This window comes from Dipodomys spectabilis, unplaced genomic scaffold, assembly GCF_019054845.1.
Source record: "Dipodomys spectabilis isolate Male_0828 unplaced genomic scaffold, ASM1905484v1 ptg000137l, whole genome shotgun sequence".
Classification (NCBI taxonomy): Eukaryota; Metazoa; Chordata; class Mammalia; order Rodentia; family Heteromyidae; genus Dipodomys; species Dipodomys spectabilis.
This window is the reverse complement of record NW_024870814.1, coordinates 7,528,391-7,553,554: the sequence shown is the minus strand read 5'-3', so window position 1 is coordinate 7,553,554 and position 25,164 is coordinate 7,528,391. Positions and strand designations below refer to the sequence as shown.

Genomic DNA, 25,164 nt, shown 5'->3' with positions numbered 1-25,164 from the left:
ACCTGTGATCCCAGATATGTGGAAGGAATAGGATTGTGGCTTGAGTCTGATCCCAGACAAAAACATTAAACTACAGATAAAGTAACTAAGCAAAAGAGAAAATAGATGAAGGAGGGAAGAGTGTGATATATAAAGGAAAAAGAAAACCCTTCAGCTACATGGGAATGAACCACTGAGGCCCAGGCAAAATCCTATCTGAAAAATAACCTAAGCAAAAAAGACAGGTGGCATGGATCAAGTGGTGACACACTTGCTAGTAATAAGCATGAGGCCCTGAATTCAAATTCTAGCAACCATAAAAAAATCAGAAAGAAGACATTACCTTTTTATTCTTTCCTCATTTTTAAATTTTAATATTTCATTATTATAAAGGTGATGTATAGAGGGGTTATAATTACACAAGTCAGGTAATAAGTACATATATTTTTGGACAATGTCACCTTTCTATTCATTCTTATACTTCCTATTCTTTGCCTTTCCAATCCCTTTCCCCCGGCCTCCTTTTTTCTTTTTCTAAACCAAAATTTTAATTGTTAAATAAAGGCGATGTACAGAGTGGTTACAGTTATATAAGTCAGGTAAAGAGTACATTTCTTTTTGGACCATGTCACACCTTCCCTTTTTCTCTCCTAGCATCTTGCTTTTTTCTTTTTTTGAAAGAGAAGCAGGTGTTTGGAAAACCAAGGGCCAGAGAAGAACAGGTTAGGAAAGCAGTAGCTGGCTAGATGGATAAATCAGAGGTATTGTCAAAGAATTAAAATAGCAAAAAAATGTGTTAGTGAACATCTATAATGCCAGGATTTGAGAGATTTTCTGGATATGCCAGCCTAGACTACATACTGAGTCCCTTTCTCAAAAAATTAAAAAATAAAGAAAAATAGCTGAGCACTGGTGGCTCATGCCTATAGTTCTAGCTACTCAGAAGACTGAGATCTGAGAATCACGGTTTGAAGCCAGCCCTGGCAGGAAAGTCCCTGACACTCATATCTCCAATGAACTACGCAGAAAAAGCCAGAACTGGCACTGTGGCTCAAGTGATAGAGTGCCTTAAGGAAGGAAGGAGAGAAGGGGGAGAAGGGGAAGAAAGAGGGAGGGAGAGAGGAAGAGAGAAAGGGAAAGGGGAGAAAGAGGAAGGGAAGGAAGGAAGGAGGGAGAGGGGGGAGAGGGGAGAGGGGGGAGGAAAGGGAAGAGAAAAGAAGAGGGAGAGGGAGAGAGGGAGGGAGGAGAGAAGAGAGGAGGGAGAGAGGGAGGGGGAGAAAGAAGGAGAGAGGGAGGAAGGGAGGAAAGAAGAGAGGAGGGGGGACAGAGAAATAAAGGAAGGAAGGATGAAGGAAGGAAAGAGAAAAGAAGGAAGGAAGGAAGGAAGGAAGGATCAACCAATCTAGTGAGAATAAGATGGAGGAGAGATAAAAAAAATAAAGGTGAAAGAATAAATGCAAGTCAACTGGTACAGTGGCTCATGCCTATCATTCTGTCTACTTAGAAAACAGATCTAGGAGCCGGGCGCTGGTGGCTCACGCCTGTAATCCTAGCTACTCAGGAGGCTGAGATCTGAGGATTGCGGTTCAAAGCCAGCCCGGGCAGGAGAGACCGTGAGACTCCTATCTCCAATAAACCACCAGAAAACCGGAAGTGGCACTGTAGCTCAAGTGGTAGAGCGCTCGCCTTGAGCTGAAGAGCTGAGGGACAGCGCCCAGGCCCAGAGTTCAAACCCCACGACCGACAAAAAAAAAAAAAAAGAAGAAAGAAAACAGATCTAGGGGTTGGGAAGTGGCTCAGTGGTAGAGTGCTTGCCTTGCATGCATGAAGCCCTGGGTTCAATTCCTCAGCATTACATAAGCAGGAAAAAAAAGCTGGAAGTGGAGCTGTGGCTCAAGTGGTAGAGTGCTAGCCTTGAGCTGAAGAGCTGAGGGACAGCGCCTAGGCTGAGTTTAGGCCCCAAGACCAAAAAAGAAAAAGAAAAGAAAACAGATCTGGATGATCATTGTTTAAGGCCAGCCAAGGCAAAAAGTTTACATACTCTCTTCTCAATCAGTATTCAGGGATGGTGGCACACACATCTATCATCCCAGATACTGAGGGAAGTGTAAAAATGGATCCTGGTCAGTTCTGATGCTCATCCAGGTAGACTTGTTTTTACCACGAGATCAGGAGCTGTCATAACTATTTCCCAATGTAGGTACAAAGTTCTGGAAAAGTACAATTTAATATAAATTGAGCAGTACAGAACATGGTTGAAAAACTCAAGGCCCAGGCTCAATTATGCTTTGCACAACTTTTCTAACAACTCTCTATTGACAGAACTCTAAATGTTCTTCATCTAATAAAGCTCTTATATATATCTCTTCCCCAATTTGACAGTATAGTTTGGTATCTAAAGGAAGGGCTCTGGTCTGCTTATAAATCTTTGCACCCCTCCCCCCCATATATACACTATGAATGGGACACAGTGGTAAGTACAGGCTGCTAGAGTCAAGTATGTGAAGACTTAAATCCTAACCTTGTGGTATAAATTTAGACAATGCTATTGAACTCTCTAAAATCTGTTTCTTTACTGTGAAATGAGGACACCTCAAAAGGTGTTTCAAACACAGATGGGTACAAATAGAGATTTAATTACAAGATGCTCAGCATATACTTATTGATGAACTGAACTAACAGTTGGAACCTTCCATGTAATATTCAGAACGTTCATATTTATAGTAAAAACCACCTTGGAATATAATATATGCTTTTATTAGTTTAATCCCTTCAGAAACTTGAAATTTTCTTAGCTAGAAAATCATATGGGATATCTTATTAATTCACTGCTCAGTAAAATAAGGGATAGAACACAGATCTGATAAACAAACCTTAACATGAAGTACATAAAACTGTATTTGTCACTAACAACTCACTACCTTCAAAGTACGGGAAGATATGTGTGCAGAAGGAAACTTAAAAAAACAAACAAACATGATGAGCCAGGTGCCAGTGGCTCACATCTGTAATTCTAGCTACTCAGGAGTTGAGATCTGAGGATCATGGTTCAAAGTCAGCCTGGGCAGGAAAGTCTTATCTCCAGACATGTTTTCCAAAAAAACGAAGTGGAGCTATGGCTCCAGTGGTAGAGCGCTAGCCTGAGCAAAAAAGCTAAGGGACAGTGCCCAGGCCCTGAGTTCAAGCCCCCCACAAAGAACAACAACAAAAACACCAACAAAGAAATGATATGATACTACGAAATGGACGCTCTACCCTGCTTAATAATTTCCAGCAGAAAATGTGATTTTCAGTGAAAACAAAACCACCACCATTAAACCAACCAGTAAGCTAACTAAAAATTTAGCGAACTTATGAATTATTCTTTGTATTTTTCTTCTAAATTTCATCCTACAGTTACTCATGTGATTGACAGCCACTGTCTATTTGAGAAAACACTCAAAGAATGACACTAAGGTCACTAATGTCAGAATTATCTGCCACTGCGCTGAATCTTCCTATTGAAGAGATCCTCTGGGGTTTCTTCATACACAGATCTCAAAACAATACTAGTAGTTTAAGTGACTAAGTCAGAGGCAACCCACACTGGCAGTTATTCTGTTAGGCTCCTGAAAAGACTTGGCATACTGGTAGCTCCATATTTAGAATTTCCAAAAGTAACGAAAAGCAGATTTGCCTTTCATAGTTAGCTGTTCTTCCCCAGGAACTAACCCAGAGCAATGAAAGCATTAGCCTGTTTCTCTCTTTCCTTGCAATTTTGCCAATCTGGGTGTGTGTCTATTCCTGGTAATACAGGAAGAAAAAGGCCTCTTGCCAAGTTTGCAGCTCATTCTACTATAACCTTTCACGGCACTTTTAAATACTTACAAGTACCTTCCTTTTCTAGTCTTCCAATTTAGGGAGACTGTTTCGGGTCTCCTGAGTTTTATGTTGTTTGTTCTTCAGTCTCTTAGAGATAAAAAGTTGGGACTCAGGGAATGTGGGTGAACTTGATGGGCCATTATTAGTTACATGCAGTCAATGCTTTAAAAATTCAGAGAACGGCAAAATCAAACTTCAGCCAAAAAAGTTAAGAACACCTTAACTTTGTTCTAGTGACAGAAAAGGATAGCTAATATTTCATTTCCAAGGCAGTTTCAAACAACAAAGCCTGAGTTATAGGCTGAGTCCATTACTGGAATTGCTAACATTTTACCCTTCTTAGGGGTGGTGTGTCTTTGATCTCATATGCTTTTTAAAAAACCACAAAAAAGGTGGGCATGGTGGCCTATGTTTGTAAACCCCAGGTACTCAGGAGGCTGAGATCTGAGGATCACAGTTCAAACCCAAAATGGGCATGAAAGTCCATGAAACTCTTACCTCTAATTAGTCACCAAAAATGCCAGAAGTGAAGCTGTGGCTCAAGTGGTAGAGTGCTAGTCTGGAGGAAAAAAGCTCAGGTCCTAAATTCAAACCTAGCTCAGGTCCAAAGTTCAAGCCACACCCCACACATACCTCCCCCTCCCCCCCACTTCCAGCCCTCAAGAGGCTAAGGCAGGAAGGTTATGAGTTCAAAGCCTGTTTGAGCTACAAAGCTACATAAGACCATAGTAAGACCCTCCCTCCCATCCTTCCCTCCTTCCCTCTCCCTCTGTCTGTCTGTCTGTCTCTGTCTGTCTCTCTCTCTCCCTCCTTCCTTCCCTCCCCCTCTCCTTTTCCCTCTCTGTCTCTGTCTCTCTCTCTCTCTCTCTCTGTCAGTCATGGGGCTTGAACTCTGGGCTTGGGTACTGTCCTTCAGCTCTTCAGCTCAAGGTGAGCACTTGACCACTTGAGCCACAGTGCCACTTCCAGTTTTCTGGTGGTTTATTGGAGATAAGAGTCTCATGGACTTCCCTGCCCAAGCTGGCTTTGAACCATGATCCTCAGATCTCAGCCTCCTGAGTAGCTAGGATTACAGGCATGAGCCACCAGTGCCTGGCTTCTCTTTTATAAAAAAGCAAACAAGTTACACATTTGCATTTATTTAACACAAACATGAAGTTCTCAGCAAAGCAGAGATCTAGCTACATATGGCAAATGGTCACCATACTGGAAAGCTCAGCTGTATAAATTAATGATTTTTGAAAAGATTTTAAAGATGTGTGTGTGTGTTTGGGAAGGTGGGGAAAGTGTGTGTGTGTGTGTGTGTGTGTGTGTGTGTGTGTGTGTGTGTGTGTGTGTGTGTGTGTGTTTGGGAAGGTGGGGAAAGAAGGGATGGCTGGGGAAAAACAAAGCAGGGGGCAACATTGCTCAATAGGAAATGTACTGATTACCTTACTCATGTAACTGTAACCCCTCTGTACAGCATTTTTACTATTAAAAACGTACAAAAAAGAAGAAGAAAAAAAAGACATTACTTTATTTACAACTAGTTTTCTACCACAAAAGCAAGGGATTTTAGCTCAGTGAATACAGAGCAGCATTTTTCTTCAGACTTCACTGTCTTTCCTCTTTCTCTCTATATGTGCTCTTAACCTCAGGGACAATTTATATCATTTTGTTTGTATTGTTTTGTTTTTTTTTGCCAGTCCTGGGGCTTGAACTCATGGCTTGGGCACTATCCATGAGCTTCTTCCACTCAAGGCTACCATTCTTCCACTTGAGCACAGTGACACTTCTGGCTTTTTCTATTTATGTGGTACTGAGGAATCCAACCCAGGGCTTCATGCATGCTAGCCCTATTTCCAATTTTCTAGTTATAAGTTATGCTTGCTCAGTTCTAACCCAACTCAAGAACTTAGTAAGCAGATATTCAGACAACAGAAAATGGTGCAATCACAATACCTCTTTTTCTAATATCTATTCCACTATGTTGTCTTTGAGAGTCCTTTCCACTGAGCATTTTTTTTAATTTTTATTTTTTAGTTGTTATTGTAAAGGTGATGTACAGAGGAGTTACAGTTGCATAAATCAGGTAATGAGTACATTTCTTTTTTTTTTTCCGCTGGTCATGGGGCCTGAACTCTGGGTCTGGGCGCTGTCCCTCAGCTCTTCAGCTCAAGGCTAGTGCTCTACCATTGGAGCCACAACACCACTTCCAACTTTTTCTGTTTATGTGGTGCTGAGGAATCGAACCCAGGGCCTCATGCTTACAAGGCATGCACTCTACCGCTTAGCTACCTTCCCAGCCCCAATTAGTACATTTCTTTTTGGACAGTGTCACCCTTCCCCAGTCCACTGAGCATCATTTTGAATTTTTAGTTAGCTTCTCTTTACTAAGGAGACACATTCTCCATCAAACAGACAGGATGAGTTAAAAATGGATCAGCTGGCTAGTTGCTGGTAATGTAAGCCCAAAACCCTCGCTACTAAGGAGGCTGAGTATCTCAGTTCAAAGCTAGCCTGGACAGGAAAGTCTGGAAGACTCTTTTATCTCCAATTAACCTCCAAAAAAGCAAAAGTGGAATTGTGCTTGAAGTGGAAAAGTGCTACCCCTGAGAAAAAAAGCTCAAGGACAGTGCCTTGGCCTGGAGTTCAAGCCCCAGGACTGGCACAAAAGCAGCATAAAACAACAACAACAAAATCAATCCTCTTCTGCCTTTTCTGAATTAAGACCAATTTATGAGGGAATGGGGGTGGGGAATTCAAGTCTTGAGTGACCCACTGGCCACTCCCTGCATGACAGTCATGTTTCCTATATGGGTCTGAGGCTACAGAGAAATGCCTGAGCCAGAAGCAGTGGCTCCTATCTCTAACTGTAGTTATTCAGGAGACTGAGATGGGGGGAATAGTCATGAGTCCAGCCCCAGCTCAAAAAAAGCTAATGAGAAGCCATTTCAACCAATCAAAGTGCTGGGTATTGTGGCCAGCTATGCAATAGATACAAATAGAAGGTTTGTGGTCCTGGAGAACCTAGGAAAAGAGCAACATTTTATCTACAAAAGCAAAAGGGTTGGCAGTGTGGCTCAAGTGGTAGAGTGCCTGTCTAGCAACCTCAAGGCCCTAAATTCAATCCCCAGAACCTGCATTCCACTCCTGCCCACAAACAAAATAGGCTCTGAAGCAGGAATGCTGCCCACCTATGAGAATCTACAAATAAGAAAAAGAAAACAGAAAAGGAGAAATACTGCCCACCTATAAGAACCTACAACTAAAAAACTAACCAAAACTTCAACATTGTCACCTTCAGTTTCCAGTGACAATCGAGCTCTAAGATCAGACATATCTATCTGCTTACTTTCCATATTCATGTTCCAAACTGTTTCCCACTAATAAAGTATATTTTATTCATTAATGTTACAATTTGCTACAACTGCTCTCGAGTTGGAGAAGTATTTTCTTCGCTTTAGGACCACTGATAACCATGGTATTTGGTAGCCAAAAATGGTTACCTATCTCACTCGCGATCCATAGGCATTAAAGATAGCCCTCAAAGTCAAAGACTATTGCCCTAGGCAGGAGGTCTAGACCGTTGCCAGAGTGAAGGTATGAGCACAGTTAGTGCAGATAAATGTACACTGAATATGAGAGGATATTCTCCCCACAATACCCACCTATCTAACTTGCAAAGATTTAAGAAAATCAATCATGGTACCAAGAATGTAAAATCACTCTTGATATTTACGGTAGAACTATACTTTAGAGCAAACTTGATAGAGAAAACTTTGACAAAAATCAATCCATTTCAAATGAACCTTGATCCAGTGCTCAGATATATTTGGCTACAATCAAGATGATGTTCAATCATTAGTCACTGCTGCAGTGTTTATAAAGCAAAAGACTCAAAATGACCAAATGTCTACCAGCAAGGAATGGTTAAGTAAAACTAGGATACAAACCCCCAAATGAAATAGCCACTACAAAACTTTGTTATTTAAGCCATTCTCACTGAGGAAGTTTATATGTTCTGACACAGGAATAAGTATTCAACATTTCAAGTTAAAAGAGTAAGATGCAGGACAGTATGCATAGCATGTAACCACTTGTGATGGAATAGACATGTACATAATATACATAAACCAGTAAACCACATAAACCAGTACTGCTTTCTCATCTTTCTCTCTCTCCCCTCCCCTCTCTCTTTGCCAGTCCTGGGGTCTGACTCTTTGTACTCAATGCTAGCACTATACCACTTGAGCCACAGCATCACTTCCAGCTTTATCTGAGTAGTTTATTGGGATAAGAGTCTCACAGACATTCCTGCCTAGGCTGACTTCAAACCATGATCCTCAGATCTCAGCCTCCTGAGTAACTATGATTATAGGCATGAGCCACCCGCAACCCAGTTTCTTCTCTTTTTATAAGTTGTGGGGTTTTGTGTTTTTTGTTGTTGCTGTTTTTGTGCCAGTACTGGGGTTTAAAACTCAGGACCTCAAGCTTCAAGCTCTCCCTTGGCTTTTTTTTTTTTTTTTTTTTTTGGTCAGTTGTGGGGATTGCACTCAGGGACTAGATGCTATCTCTGAGCCTCTTTGTGCTGAAGGCTAGTGCTCTACCTCCTGAGCCACAGCACTACTTCCAGTTTTTGAGTGGTTTATTATACTAAGAGTCTCATGGGGACTTTTCTGCCCAGGCTGACTTCAAACCATGATCCTTAGATCTTAACTTCCTGAATAGCTAGGATTATAGGCATGAACCACTGGTACTCAGCTTCCCTTAACATTTTTACTCAAGGCTGGCATTCTGTCACTGGAGCCACACTTCCACTTCTGATGTTTTGCCAGTGGTTAGTTGGAAATAAAGAGTCTTACAGACTTTTCTCTAGGCTGGCTTGAAACCCAGAGCCTTAGCTCTCTGAGTAGCTAAGATTAATTACAGGCATGAGCCACCAACATCCAGCTTTTATTTATTTATTTTTTACAAGTTATTTATTAACAATATTCTTATAATCCTCAGCAAACTATGTCACAGGCCAAATATAGCTGCCAGTTTTATATGACAGATAGCAAAAAATAAGTTTTCATTTTTTTACATTTTTAAAGGGTTGTAAAATAAAACATAGAATGATTCCTTATGTAGACTGAAAATTCCTAAAATATTACTTTGGTTTTCTATTAAAATGTGTGCCCATCCTGCTCTAGAATATTCAGTAATTTCAGGTAATTCATTACGATGCTAAGTTCACAGGGAATCATCAAAACCTATAGTAATTAAGACCAGAGTTCCTTTACTTGCCTAGAATGTACAAGGCCCTGGGTTCAAACTCTAGCACTGCAAGTGCCTGCACTCATACAGAAGAGAGCTCATTTATACAATATGTGCTCTCTTCATACACACTACTTGTTCCAACCATTCATTAAATCACTCCTTAGAATGACAGCACTGAACCCAGCACAATATGGAAGCTCAAATATCAAACTAGGAGCACTTGAACAACAGTGGTTCAGTCCTGTCTCTTGTCCACACAAAGTGGTGGTATAGCATGGAGACAGGAAACCTTTTTCTCATGGCAATTTAGACCAACTGATAAGCTAAATAGGCTCTAACCATTTTCTCATATTGCACATTCCACATTTCACTTGGCCAAAAGAAATAAAAACAATTCTCCCTTGATTTCTCTGAAGTCTATCCCAGGTAAGATAGAGCTAAGCATCTCTAATGGATTTTTAATTTTGTTCACATACAGATTTGTTTACAGAGTTCTTTCAAAGTATCCAAAAGAAAAGCTCAGTAACTCACTCTAGAGCAGGTCTCAGAACTCTGACTTTTAATGCTTCTAATATTCGATTTAACTCCACAAATGGTTCTTTTTGACTTGGGTCTACAGAAAGACCAGATTCCTGAAGGAAAAAGAAAAAAAATTGTTAGCAGCAATCAGAGTGGAGGCACAATGTTGTAAATGTGTATTCTAGATTATAAAATATGAGTCAAAACACCAAAGATCATTTCCTTTTAACATGCATTTCTATGGTGGAAATTGATTCTTCTCTCCAAACTTTCACAGCATGCATGCCTATGGAGTAAAGCTGATATGGCTTTTCAAGATGTATGGCTTTGTAAGCATGTACTCTTGCCCCTTCCTAGACACAAAGTTGTAGCTGGAGGTCAGACTGTTATCCTAGGCCACCTTAGTAATAGCAGAGCCACAAGTAGTACAGGTCCCTCAAAGCTCATGCTGTAGAACTATTACATACACTAGACCTTTCTTACTACTCTATTTCTATGCAAGAAAAACTTTGTGTGTCTTTACTTGAAAACAAACTTGATCCGTAAGAGTATAATTCAGTGCAAGATTTATATGAGCACCCACAGAATCCCAAAAGGTTCAAAGAAAGATCCAAATTATCGTTGATTGAAATTGTTTAAAATACTAAATGCTTAGATTAGGGCTTTAAGTGATTTTCTTAAACAGAAAATCCAATAAAAACAATGCTTTTTGTCCTTTTCCTCTTCTCTGCCATATTATGAACTTTCCTATCAAAAGAGGAAATAGAGATAGTATCACTTTTGATACCCTGGATTCATGACCTTGGACCAACGTTTTGGGCAAAAAAATAAGAAAGAAAAGAACAAATTCAGTAGAGTCTTATGACTGCAATTTTCACTGCTTAAGTTTTAGGACTATAATTTTTTAACAACTGAAAAAATGTTTCTGTGTATAATGAGGTCATCCTTGTTAATTAAAATATTAAGCATCTATCTATAGCTAACAGAAGATTCAAAGCCCCATGAAAATAATGCAAGCTCCAAAGGATTCCACTGTTTCTTTCTCACATCTCCCAGTTGGTAGGGTTACCTGGCAGAGCTCCTCGGCCACATCCAGCATGCCTTGTCGAAAGAAGTGTTCCACCATCACCTCATTGAGAAGCCTTTGGCTGTCTGCCTGCCAGCAGCCATCTATTCCTACACTGCTAATGTCAGAATCAAAATTCTGGAAAAAAGGAAGGCAGGGTGGAGATCATGACTAGATTATTTTTAACCTCATCTAATAGAATTCAGAATGGTTAACATTTTACTGATTCATCCCCAGAAAGTACCCAATTCTCATTACTTACAGAATATAACAGAAAGGAATTTTTACATTGCTTCATTTGTGGATTACTGTGAGAACGCAGATAAATAAACTAAGCATTATACTGTAGCATTATTTTTATTAAGTATGCAGTAATGCCCTGTAAAATCATGGGGGGAAAGGCTATAAAACATATCCATTATCATAGACCTGCTAAATAATCCATAGCCCATCCCAACAACCATGGTACTGAGACTGGCGACAGCACTGGGTGATGAGGTCATAGAGCTGGACCACAATGACAGTCTGATAATGAAGAAAGCAGTTCATGGTCTCCTGGGGTAAAAGCTAATTCTTAAGCCATATAGGCATGGGTCTGACAGTAAACAACATACTATAAACTATTAATAGGAAACTAAGGCATTCTGGTAACTGGATTTGTCTTGGGCATACGAGATAAATTTGAAATTGACACTAAAATTATAACCCAGAAAAGATGGCTCATACTTATAGCCTGCGTTCAACCAGGTCAACTGCCTACTAAAATAAAAAAAGGAGGAAGAAGAAGGTAGAGGAAGAGGAAGAAGAAGAGGAGGAACAGGAGGAGGGCGGGAAGGGGGGAGGAGGAGGAGGAAGAAAAAAAGTGAAAAAAAAAAAAAACATTCTATACAGAATTTAAACAAGACCTAGACCCAGAGTAGTACAGCATAATAGTCAACATGTTCCGGGTATAACGAAAATGACACAGGTGCTGGAATCATCAACTACAGAACTCACTGGATAGACTCAAAATCAGAATGAAAGCAGGAACGCAAGAAGCTAATGAAGATCAATGGAAATTATCCAATCTGAACAGAAAAAAATATTAAGAAGAAATTAACAGAGCCCCAAAAACTGGAGAACAAACATCCTCTCCAAAGAGAACCAAAGGAGAGGAAAACGTGCAGTACAGAAAACACCTCAAATCAAATTTCTGGAAACTAATGGCAAACAAAAACAGGGGTACTATGATTCCAGGGAATGCAGATTTCTCATCAGAAATGACGGGGTCCATAAACATATAGAACATTTTTCCAAGTACCAAAGGAAAAGAACAGTATTCCCAAAATTCTACACCTTCCTACTTATAATTTCAGCTAATCAGAAGGAAGAGATTTGGAGGAACATGGTTTGGGGCAAATCTGGGCAAAAAGTTGGTGAGATCCTAGTTCAACCAATAAACTGGGCATAGTGGTGAATGCCTATGGCCCTAGTTACACAGAAGGCGGTATATAAGATTCTGGTGAGAGGCCATGCCCAGGCATGAACAGGAGACCCTACCTAAAAAATATAGGAAGACGCCTATAATCCTAGCTACTCAGGAGGCTGAGATCTGAGGATCACGATTCAAAACCAGGCAGGAAAGTCTGAGAGACTCTTATCTCCAATTAACCACTAGAAAACCGGGAGTGATTCTGTGGCTCACGTGGCAGAGTGCTTGCCTTGAACTAAAGAGCTGAGGGACAGCGCCCAGGCCCAGAGGTCAAGACCTACAACCAACAACAACAACAAAAAAAAAAACCTAAAAAGGCAAACAGATAAGGGGTGTGGCAGAGTGCTTGCCCAGCAAGAGAGTCCCTAGGTTCAAACTCTAGAATGGCCAAAACAAAGATGAAACAAAGACATTCGTAGATGGAGGATTTATTACTGGCAGATTTGGTTAAAGAGAATTCCTAAATTAGTTCTTCCGTCAAAAGAAAATGATACAAGGAAAGTTGAAATATCAAGATTGGAGGAGGAGGGCTGGGGACATGGCTCTAGTAGTAGAGCACCTGCTAGCAAGTGTGAAGCCTTAAGTTCAAATCCCAGTACCACTGGCAAAAAAAAAAAATGCCGGAGGAGAAATCATACACCTATATCATAGTCTGAAAGTCTTCTCTGGCCAATTTGCTCTGTCTTTTATTTTTTTATAGGCATTATCCCTTAATAAAATGCTAGCATAGCACTTAATTTTCTGAAAGCATATAAACTCAATTTGACAAGATCATTTAAATATAACCAAAATTACAATCCTAGTAACCCTTGCTTAAATACACTTTAAGAAATATGAGATTATTTATAGAGCATTCAGAACAGGTAATAATTAACCTGCAATAGCAATCACAAGTAACCTACTATTTACAAACTCCAGGAGTAGTCCTCCAAAATTAAGCACATTTTTCTTCCTAATAAAGAGCTATTTAAGCTGGGTGCTGCTAACTCACACCTGTAATCCTAGCTACACAGGAGGCTGAGAGATGAGGGTCATAGTTTGAAGCCAGCTATAGGCAGGAAAGTCCATGAGACTCTTTCTCAAATTAACCACGAAACAGCTGGAAGTAGAGCTGTGACCCAAGTGGTAGCTTTGAACAAAAAAGCTAAGGGAGAGTATCCAGGCACTGAGTTCAAACCCTAGGACCAGTGCCTCCCAAAAGAGCTATCTACCAGGAGGTAGAAACATATTTGTTTGTTTGTTTGGGGGGGGGGGTGAGGAGAAACACAAATGGAGGAAGGAAGGGTTAGCAAATGCAATCATTATACTCAACATACATTATGTAAAAGTTGAGCTACATAATTTAAGATTAGGGATGAGAGGAGGAAAATGAACAATGGAAGAAATGACATTGATTAAGAACGATGGAAGAGAGATGATATAACCTAATTTGTGGAATTTATAAGACTACTTAAAAAGAAGGGGGGAGGAGGAGGAAGAGGAAGAAGAAGAGGAGGAAGAGGAGAAAGGAAGAAGAGGAGGAGGAGGAGGAAAAAGAGGAAGGGGAGGAGGAGCAGCAGCTCTCCACTGTTTTTAGCTAACGGCCTACATTAAACATATCAAGATTTAGAATCAGTTAGATAAAAGAATTTGCCAGAGGATCTATTTTGGCCATACTGTATATTCAGGACTTTGAGCTGTTAGGCAAGTATTCTACCACTTGAATCCCATCTCTAGCCCAGAATCATGATTTTTATTTATCTTCTTGTTACAGATAATCTTTCTTGCCCTAGGGTTTACCTTAAAACAATGGAAACATTACACACAAAGTATCTAAAAGCTAAAATAGTGTTCATGCACATACTGAATACATGATTATTCCCTGTATACCAAAGAATCAGAAATGCTTGTATAAAGTCTCAGTTTCATTTCTGCTATCAGCTTCTGTCTGACATCTAATTTTGTAGTAGTTCATCAGTACATTCTAAGCAAGTTATTACATCTCTATGCTTCCTATGGTAACGACAACACTGTAGTGGTGGTACTTTGTTTCTCTTCTGGCCCTGAAGGTGATGGACTCTCTCATATTTGCACCCACAAAAGGCCACTTTTAAATAATAAGAGAATGGCTATCTGAAGATAACACAACTTATTATAAACTCAGGAATCTGTCTCTAAATGAGTATGTGCATGCTACAAAATCACTAAGACCAATTAAGATATGTCTCTCACCAATTTAACTTGTATTTTCCCCCAAAATCCTTTGGGTTTCTATTTATTCATTTGATACTTATCCCTTTAATCTCATCAAACTCCAACAAACTTTTCAGGTACCTATTCTGTAGGAAAGAACAACTTTGAAAGATATGCTTCCTAAAACAATTTTATCTAGAAACACGTATCAGAATTTTTATACCTGCCATAGTTAGTATCGAAGAAAAAAATTCAATTTCCTTAGTATACAAAAGCCCAGAGTAAACTCTGAACGCCTAAAAAACATTAATAAAAATGTCTAATTACTTAAACAATATCCTCTGGGTTTGATTAAAAACTTTTACAAGGATGCCCACTTACTATGGTCTCTACTATATGGATAAGATAAAGCAGCAGCACTGGTGTCTCATGCCTGTAATGCTAGCTACTCAGGTGGCTGGGATCTGAGGATTGCAGTTTGAAGCCAGACAAGGCAGAAAAGTCCATGAGATTCTCTTATCTCTAATTAATCGCAGAAAAATCCAGAAGTAGAGGTGTGGCTCAAATGGTAGTGTTAGCCTTGAGCAAAAAGAAACTCAAGGACAATGCCCAGTTTGAGTTCAAACCCTAGGAACCAGCCGAAAAAAAAAAAAAAAAAAAGAACCCAGGGTGGAGTTGGAGGGGTGGCTCAGTTGATAGAACACTAGCCAATGAGCAAAAGCAGCCACAGGTACAGAGCTCGTATCACTGTCTTGAACTAAGAAAAAGACCAAAAAAAAAAAAAAAATCAGACACTCCTTACAGTAGGAATATTTCTAACCACACTGGAGCCCTGCAACTTGAGTCTTGGAAAATAAACGTGTAGAAGCACTATATTTGCCTGAGCTAATCCCTTATATCATTCTGATTTTCCAGGCGATACCACTGAGATTGTTTAGATTTTGGTCATATGTAGTAAAAAAAATGAAAGCTAAGATTATAATGCAACACAACATCAAACTCCCTTTGTTTTAACCACAGGTTCTTACTATTACATCACAGCTGGCATCAGTTCCAGCCTCTGTTGCTAGGTGACCAAACTCATTTACATGGCTGTGCAAGAAATCAGCAGCATTACAAAGCAGCCAAGCGGTAACTAATGAAGAGAAATACCTGTCTATTATTAGCATCTTCTCCTTTACTACATTTTTTCCTTTCATATTTTTTATACAGAGAAGCTTGGCACAATATTCTTTAAGTAGGGAGGAAGAATTCAAACAAGAGCCAAAGAGAATAAGCATACATGTAAAGTATGCTCCCTCGAGAGGTTTGTCTAGAAAAAACCCAGGACACACTAGATCTGGAGACTGAGACAGAAGAGGAGTGAGTAACTTCAGAAAAACATGATCATGAAGCTGTAACAGAGCACCCAATCTCCATGACCATATCACAAACGATGCCTACAAATCAGTCAGACTTTAAGGACCGGCTTTCATCATTCAATACCAAACACTGATCCATCTGTAAAATATACTTCACAAAATTATAAATATTTGGTAGTCAGTAGTTACACTACAGGTAAAACTCGGCATTTTAAATTCCAAGTGATAACTCTCTAAATAGTCATTAATAAGTTTCTTTAAACTCCCACTATCTTTGGAGAAAAACTGGTATATGTGTGCAACATGTTACTGCTGCACCTACCATTAATTCGTTTTCCTTCTATGCATCCGGTTAATCTGGTTTAGCTAAGAGAGGCAGACTATAAAAGGATACTTAGCAGAGCAGACAGACCTGAATTTTTGTTTCCTTGAGACTGGGAAAAGACAGCTTTTCACATACAACCCACAAAAGATTATTTATTATTCAGCACAGTTTGAAAGCAACCTATTAACAAAATCTAAACAATGGACAGAAGAATATGAAATTCACAGGCAGGAGCAATCCTAATGGACAACTGCAAGATGTACAGTCTCAAAGATTATTAAAGAAAGGCAAAATCAGTACAACTACATGATTTCACACCAATCTGCTTAACTTTAATGGATTATAAAGTCGTAATTCCAATGTGTGGCTGAGAAATGAGGAGACAGACTGTCATAGGTGTTTGGGAGACCTGTGAACTGGAATAAACTCCTTGGGGAAAACTTTGGCATTACTCAGTAAAGCACCTGCCCTATGATGAAATAATCCAGTTAGGCATATACCAGACAGCAACGCTTTACAAACCATAAGCCAGGAAATACACAGAGCAGTGTAGCATCATCAGTATTGTGTAAAGTGTTTTTAAATATGACCTTTTTAAGATGGTACATATTCCCTCCTACACTTTGGTTTTCAAAGTTGAGAAAGGTAGACACACACTGATTATGAACAAAGGGAAGCAATGTGTCACTCTGCTGAGCTTCTAAAGTCCTGAAAATGTTCTATAACCTCCCCTTCTGTCACACTGCATCTTATTCCCCAGCTATTAGCTGACCCATCTTTCTTCTCAGGTCAGTCTACTGCACCCACTGCCTCCTTATCTGAACAGATCACAGCTGTTCAGTTAAGTGCCTACTTTACCCTCAAAGATGATAAGTATCCATATCTCAGCATTCTAGAAGTACAAAACTCATCCATAGAACAGATCTACTTAGGTCTCTATGAATTATTTCTCTCAAGATACATAATTGGGAAAAGTTTCTTGAAGTCTTCAAATCTGAATTTTCATCCCAATTCTTCCACTTGTTTTCTAGCTCCGTGACCTCGGGCAAGTTATGCCAAGTCTCAGTTTTCCCACCTACATCGAGACAATAATCTCCACTTTTCAATGGTCAATGAAGGTTCATTTAAATAGTATGCATGAAACTCTCTGACATCTACCCAACAGTAAATATCTAATAGACAGTCACTAAAGCTAAGGCAGACCCTGCTTCCAAATCCTCTGATGCTACAATGAAAAGAATGATTAGAAAATAAAAGACAAGTATAAAAAGTATTAACAAAAATATTAAAAACATCTTCCTTAATTTAACAAAATCGCTTAAATATAACAGGTTGGATGGGTGTGCACAGCTTACTGGGTAGGGTCTTCTCTTCCTATCAGCCTAACCCGATTTGAAGTGCACACAATGGTTCACCTTCTTGCTCCGATGAAGACGGGCTCCTTCTGCCCCATTGGGACTCTCTGACCCTGAACCAAATGTGAAAACTCAGACTTTCCTCTGGGACCTACACTGTAATCCAATGAATCTTTACCAGTTAAATACGATAGCTTCATTCAGTTTGTTACAGTAGCAGTAAGAAAACAAACAAACAAAAAAACAGCTGAGCCTAAAGCCAATGCTGAAATAAGACAGGGTGGATAGAGTAGAATTTCACTCATCTTCCCCTTAGACTGATCTTCAGACTGAAAAGGGCAGAACCAGTATTATTGCATGCATGAGCTGATGCAGTTTGAGTAAGTGTCACAGAGAGCACCTAGCTGCTGGAATGAATCCAGATACTTGGTTTGAACAAACAGAAGGCTCTTTTTGTAAAAGCAAACAGATGTAAAGAAGTGGGCATGAGGATAACTGAGTCTCTGTGATGCTCCCTCCTCTTCTCTGGGCTGTGGGCTTTGTTTCCCACCTCACACCAGATTCTTTCCAAGGCTACTAACTGCTCTCAGCTCACATATTTATTCCTAGCCCTCTTCCTTAGAGTTCTAAAAATCAACCTGGGGAAGGACCTTGGGATGCCTACTACCATGCAAGCACACCTATGACCACACCTCTTTAAGTCAGGTTCATTTTCAAAACATGTATTGTATGTAGCCCAAAAGGAGGGGGTGGAGGATTAGGACAATAGCAGCTCTTACTATGACACTATTTATCTATTTTTATTTATATATTATATATATATACATATACATATATAATTTATATTTATATATTTATACTTTATATATGTATACCTTATATTATCTGTTTTATTAATTTTTATTTTGCTATTTATTATTAATCTATATATTATTTTTAAATTTATCTATTTCTCTATTTAACCATCCATCCATATATCCATCTATCTGTTTACAAGTACTAGGGTTTGAACTCGGGGCCTCAAGCTTGCTTGGCTACCACTCTACCACTTGAGCCATCCTCTCAATCCCTAAACAATATAATTTAAAAAGCACAGTCTTCCTTCTTGACATTTCATTAAATGCCTTGTAAAAGTTTAGACACAATCTAATACATATTCTTAGATCACTGTGTCTTTGAAATAAGAGGTAGCTTAATATATTATTCTTAGGGAATCCATTCCTGGTTTATCACTATTAATTATTATTATCAAATAGCTGTACAAAGGGGTGTTCGGGTTATGAGTACAATGCTTCTTGGTCAATGTCACCCCTTCCTTCATTTTCCCCATTTTTTCCTCCCATCTCTACACTCAAGTTACGTAGCTCATTTCACTATTTTTACTTTACTCTCCTGAGGCTTGAACTCAGGGCCCCACTCTACCACTTGAGCCACAGCTCCACTTCCTGCTTTTTGGTGGGTAAGGATAAAAGTCTTACAGACTTTCCTGCCCTGGCTGGCTTCAAACTGCAATCCTTAGATCTCAGCCTTATGAGTAGCTTAGGATTTCAGACAGGGGCCATTTGTGCTGGCTTCATAACTAAAGTTATGAAAAGAATGTACCAACTTGTGTCTATATTTCAGAACTCATTTCAGTTCGCTTTCTTCTTCATTAGAGTGAATTATCTAGTCTTTCTTGTATTTATTTTTGTTGAGTCAAGTTCTTGCTATGTAGTCCTAGCTGGCCTCAAATTTACAATCCTCCTGCCTCAGCATGCTGAATGTTTTTTATCCTCTCCTAATACTAATATTCTTCTACTATACAAGGATTTACCTGTGACATAATAACCAAGTTTTAGAGTTCATATATATCTAAATTTACCTACTCTAAGACTACTATTTAAAAGAACTATGGGACATTATTCTTTTTTTTCTCTTCTTACACAGTCATATTTACATAAACGGTAGTTCAGAGCTGCTCACCATAAGCTTTGCTAAAATAGTTGATATTTCATATTTTATATCATTACTCCATTCATTCTTTCATATGGTCAGCATTCGTTTCATCATTGTATCTATTCCACCTAGTGGCAGATGATCAGTTTAGTTAAGCTTTTTCAACCATTATTTCTCTTTCAACATTACCAGCCCTGCCTCGGCCTCCTTTGATCTTCTAATAAGTGAATGGTTAACTCCTTAACTCCTTTGTACAACTACTTTAAGATTTAAAAAAAAAAACTGTCAGAGGAAATGATTTTCAAACTTATCCACTGCTCACCAACTATCCACCTGGGATATATTATTTAATATCTCTGTGCCTTGGTTTCTTTGTATGTAAAATGGAAATAATGTGCCAGCATCATAAACATCCGTAATCACATAGTTCAGAATCTGAAACACTGGTCAATATTGAGTGATAGCTACCATCTCCCTAGGCCTAACAACTCCTCATTTTCTCCTTCAGAAGGGGGCCCAGATAATCTCCAACATCTCCTTCTGGGTCAAACACATACTCACTAGGCTTTCCTCCATTTGTCTTTCCCCAATTTGTCTGATCAGCCCTATTTCTGGGAAAGGAAGCCACCAGAATCAAGTCAGTCCTTAAGTCTGTAACAGAATCCACAAGTAGTTACTAGATGTTTTGTACTATTTACCACAGAAAACTCACACCATAATGTTTTCTTCCCTCTAAATCTTACCTTTTCTCCCAAGTCATATTGAATTTCCTAACTTCCTTTAACAGCACAGAAATACTTTAAAATTTCCATGAAATTTATTTCATGTTACCGCAAAACCTTTCCTGTTATTTTATGTGCACAAAAGGCACATCTACATTATTAGTCTGCAATCCTGTAAAGTACATACACTATATTTTCAGCTTTTAACTATACAGTAGATTTTAAGCATTTTATTTATTTTTCCACATATATACATACCTGGAAGTCTAAGCCAGTAATCACACAAATGCAGTTATAATCAATGTACATTATGTAAAAAATTATACTATGTATTCTGAGGATAGGGATGGGAAGTAGAATAATGAGGAAGAATGAAGAAAGGGGTGATACAGGTCAAGACACACTGTACTTATAATCTTACTTGTAGAATTATAACCTCTTTGCATAACTACTTAATAATAAAACTTAAAATAAGAAAAAGAAAGAAATCAATTAAAAACCAAGTGAGAGTGGCTCCTACCTAATCCTAGCTTTTTGGGAAGCTGATGTCTTAAGATCTCAGTTCAAAACCAGCAAGGGCAAGCAAATCCAATTAATCAGCAAAAAAGCCACAACTGGAGGCATAAAGTGGTAGAATAATGTAGTAGAGTGCCAACCATGACCAAAAAAGCTGAGCCAGAGCTCGAAGCCCTGAGTTCAAGACCTAGTACTAACACATACACACACAAGAGACGAAAGAAGAAAAAGAAAGATCAACATTAAAAAAGTGAAGTAAGGGTTGGGAAGGTAGCTCAGTGACAGAGTGTTTGCCTCACATGCATGAGGCCCTGGGTTCAATTCCTCAGCACCACATAAGCACAAAAAGCCAGAAGTGGCGCTGTGGCTCAAGTGGTAGAGTGCTAGCCTTGAGCTGAAGAGTTGAGGGACAGGGCCCAGGCCTAGAGTTCAGATACTCATGACTGGCAAAAAAAAAAAGTGAAGTAACTAAACAAAACACTGAATAAAATGCCCTAACATGCCAGAATTCTAGATTTTCTAAAAGTGTGAGGGTAAATTAAAAATAGCCCAACACAATTGTTTTTATAAAAATAAAAAACCAAATCAAGAAAAACCCAACCCTAAAACAAAACAAACTCAACTCAACACACATATTAAAGAATCTAGAGGTAAGCAATCTTTTTTTGAGCCAGTATTGGGGTTTGAATCAGGGCCTTGTGCTCATGTCTGGTGTTCTACCACTTGGGCCACAACTCCATTTCCAACTTGATAAAAGTAAAGGATTTGTCTGCCTAAGCTGGCTTCAAACGTCAGTTCTTGGATTTCAGCCTCTCAAGTAACTAAACTGACAGGAGTGAGCCACTGGCATCTGGCATGAACAAATGTTCATTTATTTATATTTAAAATAAGATCAATCTGACCATCAGTGGCTCACACCTGTAAAACTAGCTAGTCAAGACTCTGATACTTGGAGGATGGTAACTGAGGAAACAAAGGCAAGAGGATTTCTAGCCTGAAGCCAGCCTGGCTACGTAGCAAACTCCAGACCAATCTGGGCTATGAGGTTCTAGGTCAAAAACATTAAAGCAGAAATCATCAGCATCTCTTTATGTTCACAATAATTAAAAACTAGAAAACGTCTTAGTTAAGAGCACAAACTTCTACTTAAATTTTTATAAAGTAACTAGAGATTTAATAAACAAGAAGTTATGAAACATAAAGGAATAACGTAGGTCAAATTTTTACTAGTTTCTCATTCAACATCATCTGCTCACGATGAGTATGTCCTAAGCACACTGAAATGCACCCTACAAATAACATTGGCTTTAGGAATAAGTGGACCATTTACTCTAACTGTGATCTAAGTTCCCCAATGTAGGCAATGTTCTTGCCTACAGAAAGAGTAAAATAACCAACCCCCAGGGGTCTTCTGAGAAAGGAAGGCATGAAATGTAAACATGAATATGACTTACAAACTCAACTTCCTGGGTTTAATGTACACACACCTCTTGTGATAACTGATCAACTGGCCTTTTAGGAGGAAGGACCACATCTTCCATTATTCTTATGCTGTTTCAAGTCCTTTCCCTTTGAACCTATAGAAATTATATACTCGGCACTTCCTGTCCTGGTCAAACACAGGGCCTAACCAAAGTCATTTTTATTTTAGTCTGGTTATGATTAGTATATTTTTAAAAATAAGCACCAAAAGACAGCCTGCTCACAAGAGACACTGGCTTTTCTGACCTTTATCTTGTAAATGGTACTCCCAGGCTGGATAGCATTCCAGTTTATTTGTTATGGTACCTACCAAGCCTGGAGTCATGATGGCTTCAGCCTTATCCTGTTTGCTCACCACTAATTCATGAAAACACTAGCTTTTACAACAAGCTGCCCCAGAGCTTACACAAATTGTTCAGGCTCAAATTAAGAGGGACAACTTAAAAGTCAATGAATGGAATCTTACATAACAACAGTCTACACAGAATCCTTCATGTAGGGGCTGGGAAGGTAGCTCGGCAGTAGAGTGCATGCCTTGCAAGCATGAGGCCCTGGGTTTGATTCCTCAGCACCATATAAACAGAAAAAGCCGGAAGTGGCGCTGTGGCTCCAGTGGTAGAGCACTAGCTTTGAGCTGAAGAGCTGAGGGACAGCACCCAAACCCAGAGTTCAGGCCCCATGACCGGCAAAAAAAAAAAAAAAATCCTTCATGTAAGCAAGAAGCCTATATTCACAAGTTTTAAGTTCTGATGGGGAAACAGCTTCTCCTACTATCAGCAAGTAGATCCAAAAATCTAGGATCTCTTTGAAGATTGACTCTGATTAGCTACCTTAGAAGCATTAGTTCTGTCAGGGCACCTTCTGGCTCTGCTGTCCAGAAGATGAATCTCTATCATATAACCAACTAGCCTGGAGGGCAAGAGAATGTCCTGAAGACCCTCCCCTGCAATTCTTTCAGTACTTTAAGCCATGAGAATTACCAAGGTGCCTTAAAAGTCACAGTGAACCACTAAAATCTGAAGCTTCTTCAACATCACCAATAATTACTTGTCCTAGAGAAACTTAAGGACAAGTGATTTAAGATGACCTCAGGGGCCCCAACTGTTTTCTCCATAGTCCTTAAGTTAATACACACCAACCACCACTTCAGGTACCAACCAAAGACTTCCAATGCCACAGCCCTAAACAGGTTTGATGCCAACCCTACTTCCAAAGCTGTATTTGCTTCCTTGGAATTATCAAACAGGTTCTACAACCTCAAACTTATGTCAGAGAATATTTATTGCCTTCTTAGTCTTTGCTGGTGACTACCATTACTGATCCAATAACATGGCTGGAACCCTGCTGCTGCCAACACTATTCCATCACCTTTCCCTCAGGGTCAAAGCCCTCAGACCACTATGGGAGTGATAACAGTTCTGTGAAAGGCCACTAAAACTTCTGTAGGGGCACCAAACATGTCTCAAGTCTTTGACACTAGGACTTCTGTTGTACCACATCAGAGAACAACATCTCAGAAGCAGTTCTGTCTTACACAGCCTTTCAGTATTATTGCCCAAAGACTAATTCCTAACAATGGGGCACACTCATGAGTTAGATGAATCCATCTCTAGACTCAAGGAGCCTGTGTTATTGTTACAGCCATCATTATTGTACATATAGACTAAGCAACTTACAGGCGTATTTACAAGATGTCTTTGCTACAAAGAGCTCTACCCTCCAGAAGTTTTAAATGTGTGAACAGAAATACACAGACCAGTTAAAAATCTTCCCATCTGGCTGAAGTGCTCAGCTATATCAGATAGTATGGCTACTCCTCTTACTCCTTTTTTTTTTTTTTTTGGGGGGGGGGGGGGTAGTCATGGGGCTTGAACTCTAGGCCTGAGTGCTAGCCTTGAGCTCTTCAGCTCAAGGCTAGTACTGTAACACTTACCACTGGAGCCACAGTGCCACTTCCAGTCTGTTCTATTTATGTGGTGCTGAGCAATTGAACCCAGGGCCTCATACATGAGGGGCAAGCACTCTACCGCTAAGCCACCTTCCTAGCCCCCATCTTAAGACTCTTAATAGGACTATGAACTTCAAGGGTGAAACCAGCCCAGTGCTAAAAATAGTAACTGCTGTGAGTCATCCACTAAGCCAAAGATTGTTTATTCATGAAATGTCACAAAAAAAAAAATTACTCAAAAGAAGTAATTGACCAGGCTGGTTAGCAACCAATTTACTCACTCAACCCAGAAGGCAAAAAGCTGAAGAAAAGCACCAGTATGCCCCCGAAGCAAGAGAGGGTGAGGCAGGAGAGACAGATAAAAGGGTGTTATTCCAGTCAGCCCATAACAGAGACAGAGCCTGAGCCAGGGAATTACTCAGGAAACAGAGCAATGTACTCCTATCAACAAACTCCCACATACTGAGTTCAAATTTCTCAGGAACTTTATTCACCAGGGCCTTCGTCATACAAACAAATGGATAAACAACAAAGCTATAAAAGGAGGTTCTGTTTTTGTTTCTTAAATAATAGCAACTGGAACTTTAGTTAGATCTGTAAATGTTACCAAATGCAAAGATGAAAGGATAAGATACCTGGGGAGCATTAAGGTTATCAAAGTTCTGTCTGAAGGAGGGTGCTAAAGCCTCCTTCAATTCCTTACCTTATCAATGGCTTTTCCAACCCGAGACACACTGCTGTGGATGTCTTTGTGGTCTGAGGCTAATTTCTGAACAGTATCCTTTATTCTTCTACAGCACTGAGTCAAAACAAGCGAAAGAGTCCCTGATAATTCAGCATCTTGGCCTATTAAAAAAAAAAACTGGTTACTCACTAAAGCATACCCAAAAATGACAAATGTCAAACAGACCTTTGAAACAAGGACAGAAGAAAAAAAAATCAATATTGCTTTGAAGCAGAGGGCCACTATCATACATTACTTTTCTCGTGAATAAGAAAAATATCTTTACTTTTAGAAGTCAAAGAATTCCTATAAGACAAACCACTTTAGTATTATAACAGAAAGAAGCACAGACTTTGAATAATACCATGGCAGTGTTATCTTTTGAGAAAATAAGTTAATAAACACACCTATTCAACTCAAAGAGTTTAGGTATACCTTATGTCCCAAATAAAAAAAGCCTAGGAAAAAACACATCTCTTTAGATGCG

At 39.3% G+C, this 25,164-nt stretch overlaps 1 protein-coding gene across 5 annotated transcripts in view; it reads right to left on the bottom strand.

Moving 5' to 3' along the window:
• The window catches only part of Rmnd5a (required for meiotic nuclear division 5 homolog A), a 58,537-nt gene that overhangs the window by 14,054 nt on the left and 19,319 nt on the right, over window positions 1-25,164 (bottom strand). For all 5 annotated transcript variants that reach the window (XM_042690374.1, XM_042690376.1, XM_042690377.1 and 2 more), the window contains exons 2-4: window positions 24,657-24,799; window positions 10,670-10,804; window positions 9,613-9,713 (exon numbers count right to left, since the gene is read on the bottom strand). In XM_042690374.1, coding sequence (XP_042546308.1) covers window positions 9,613-9,713; window positions 10,670-10,804; window positions 24,657-24,799 — 379 coding nt within the window. The remainder of the gene's footprint in view (window positions 1-9,612; window positions 9,714-10,669; window positions 10,805-24,656; window positions 24,800-25,164) is intronic.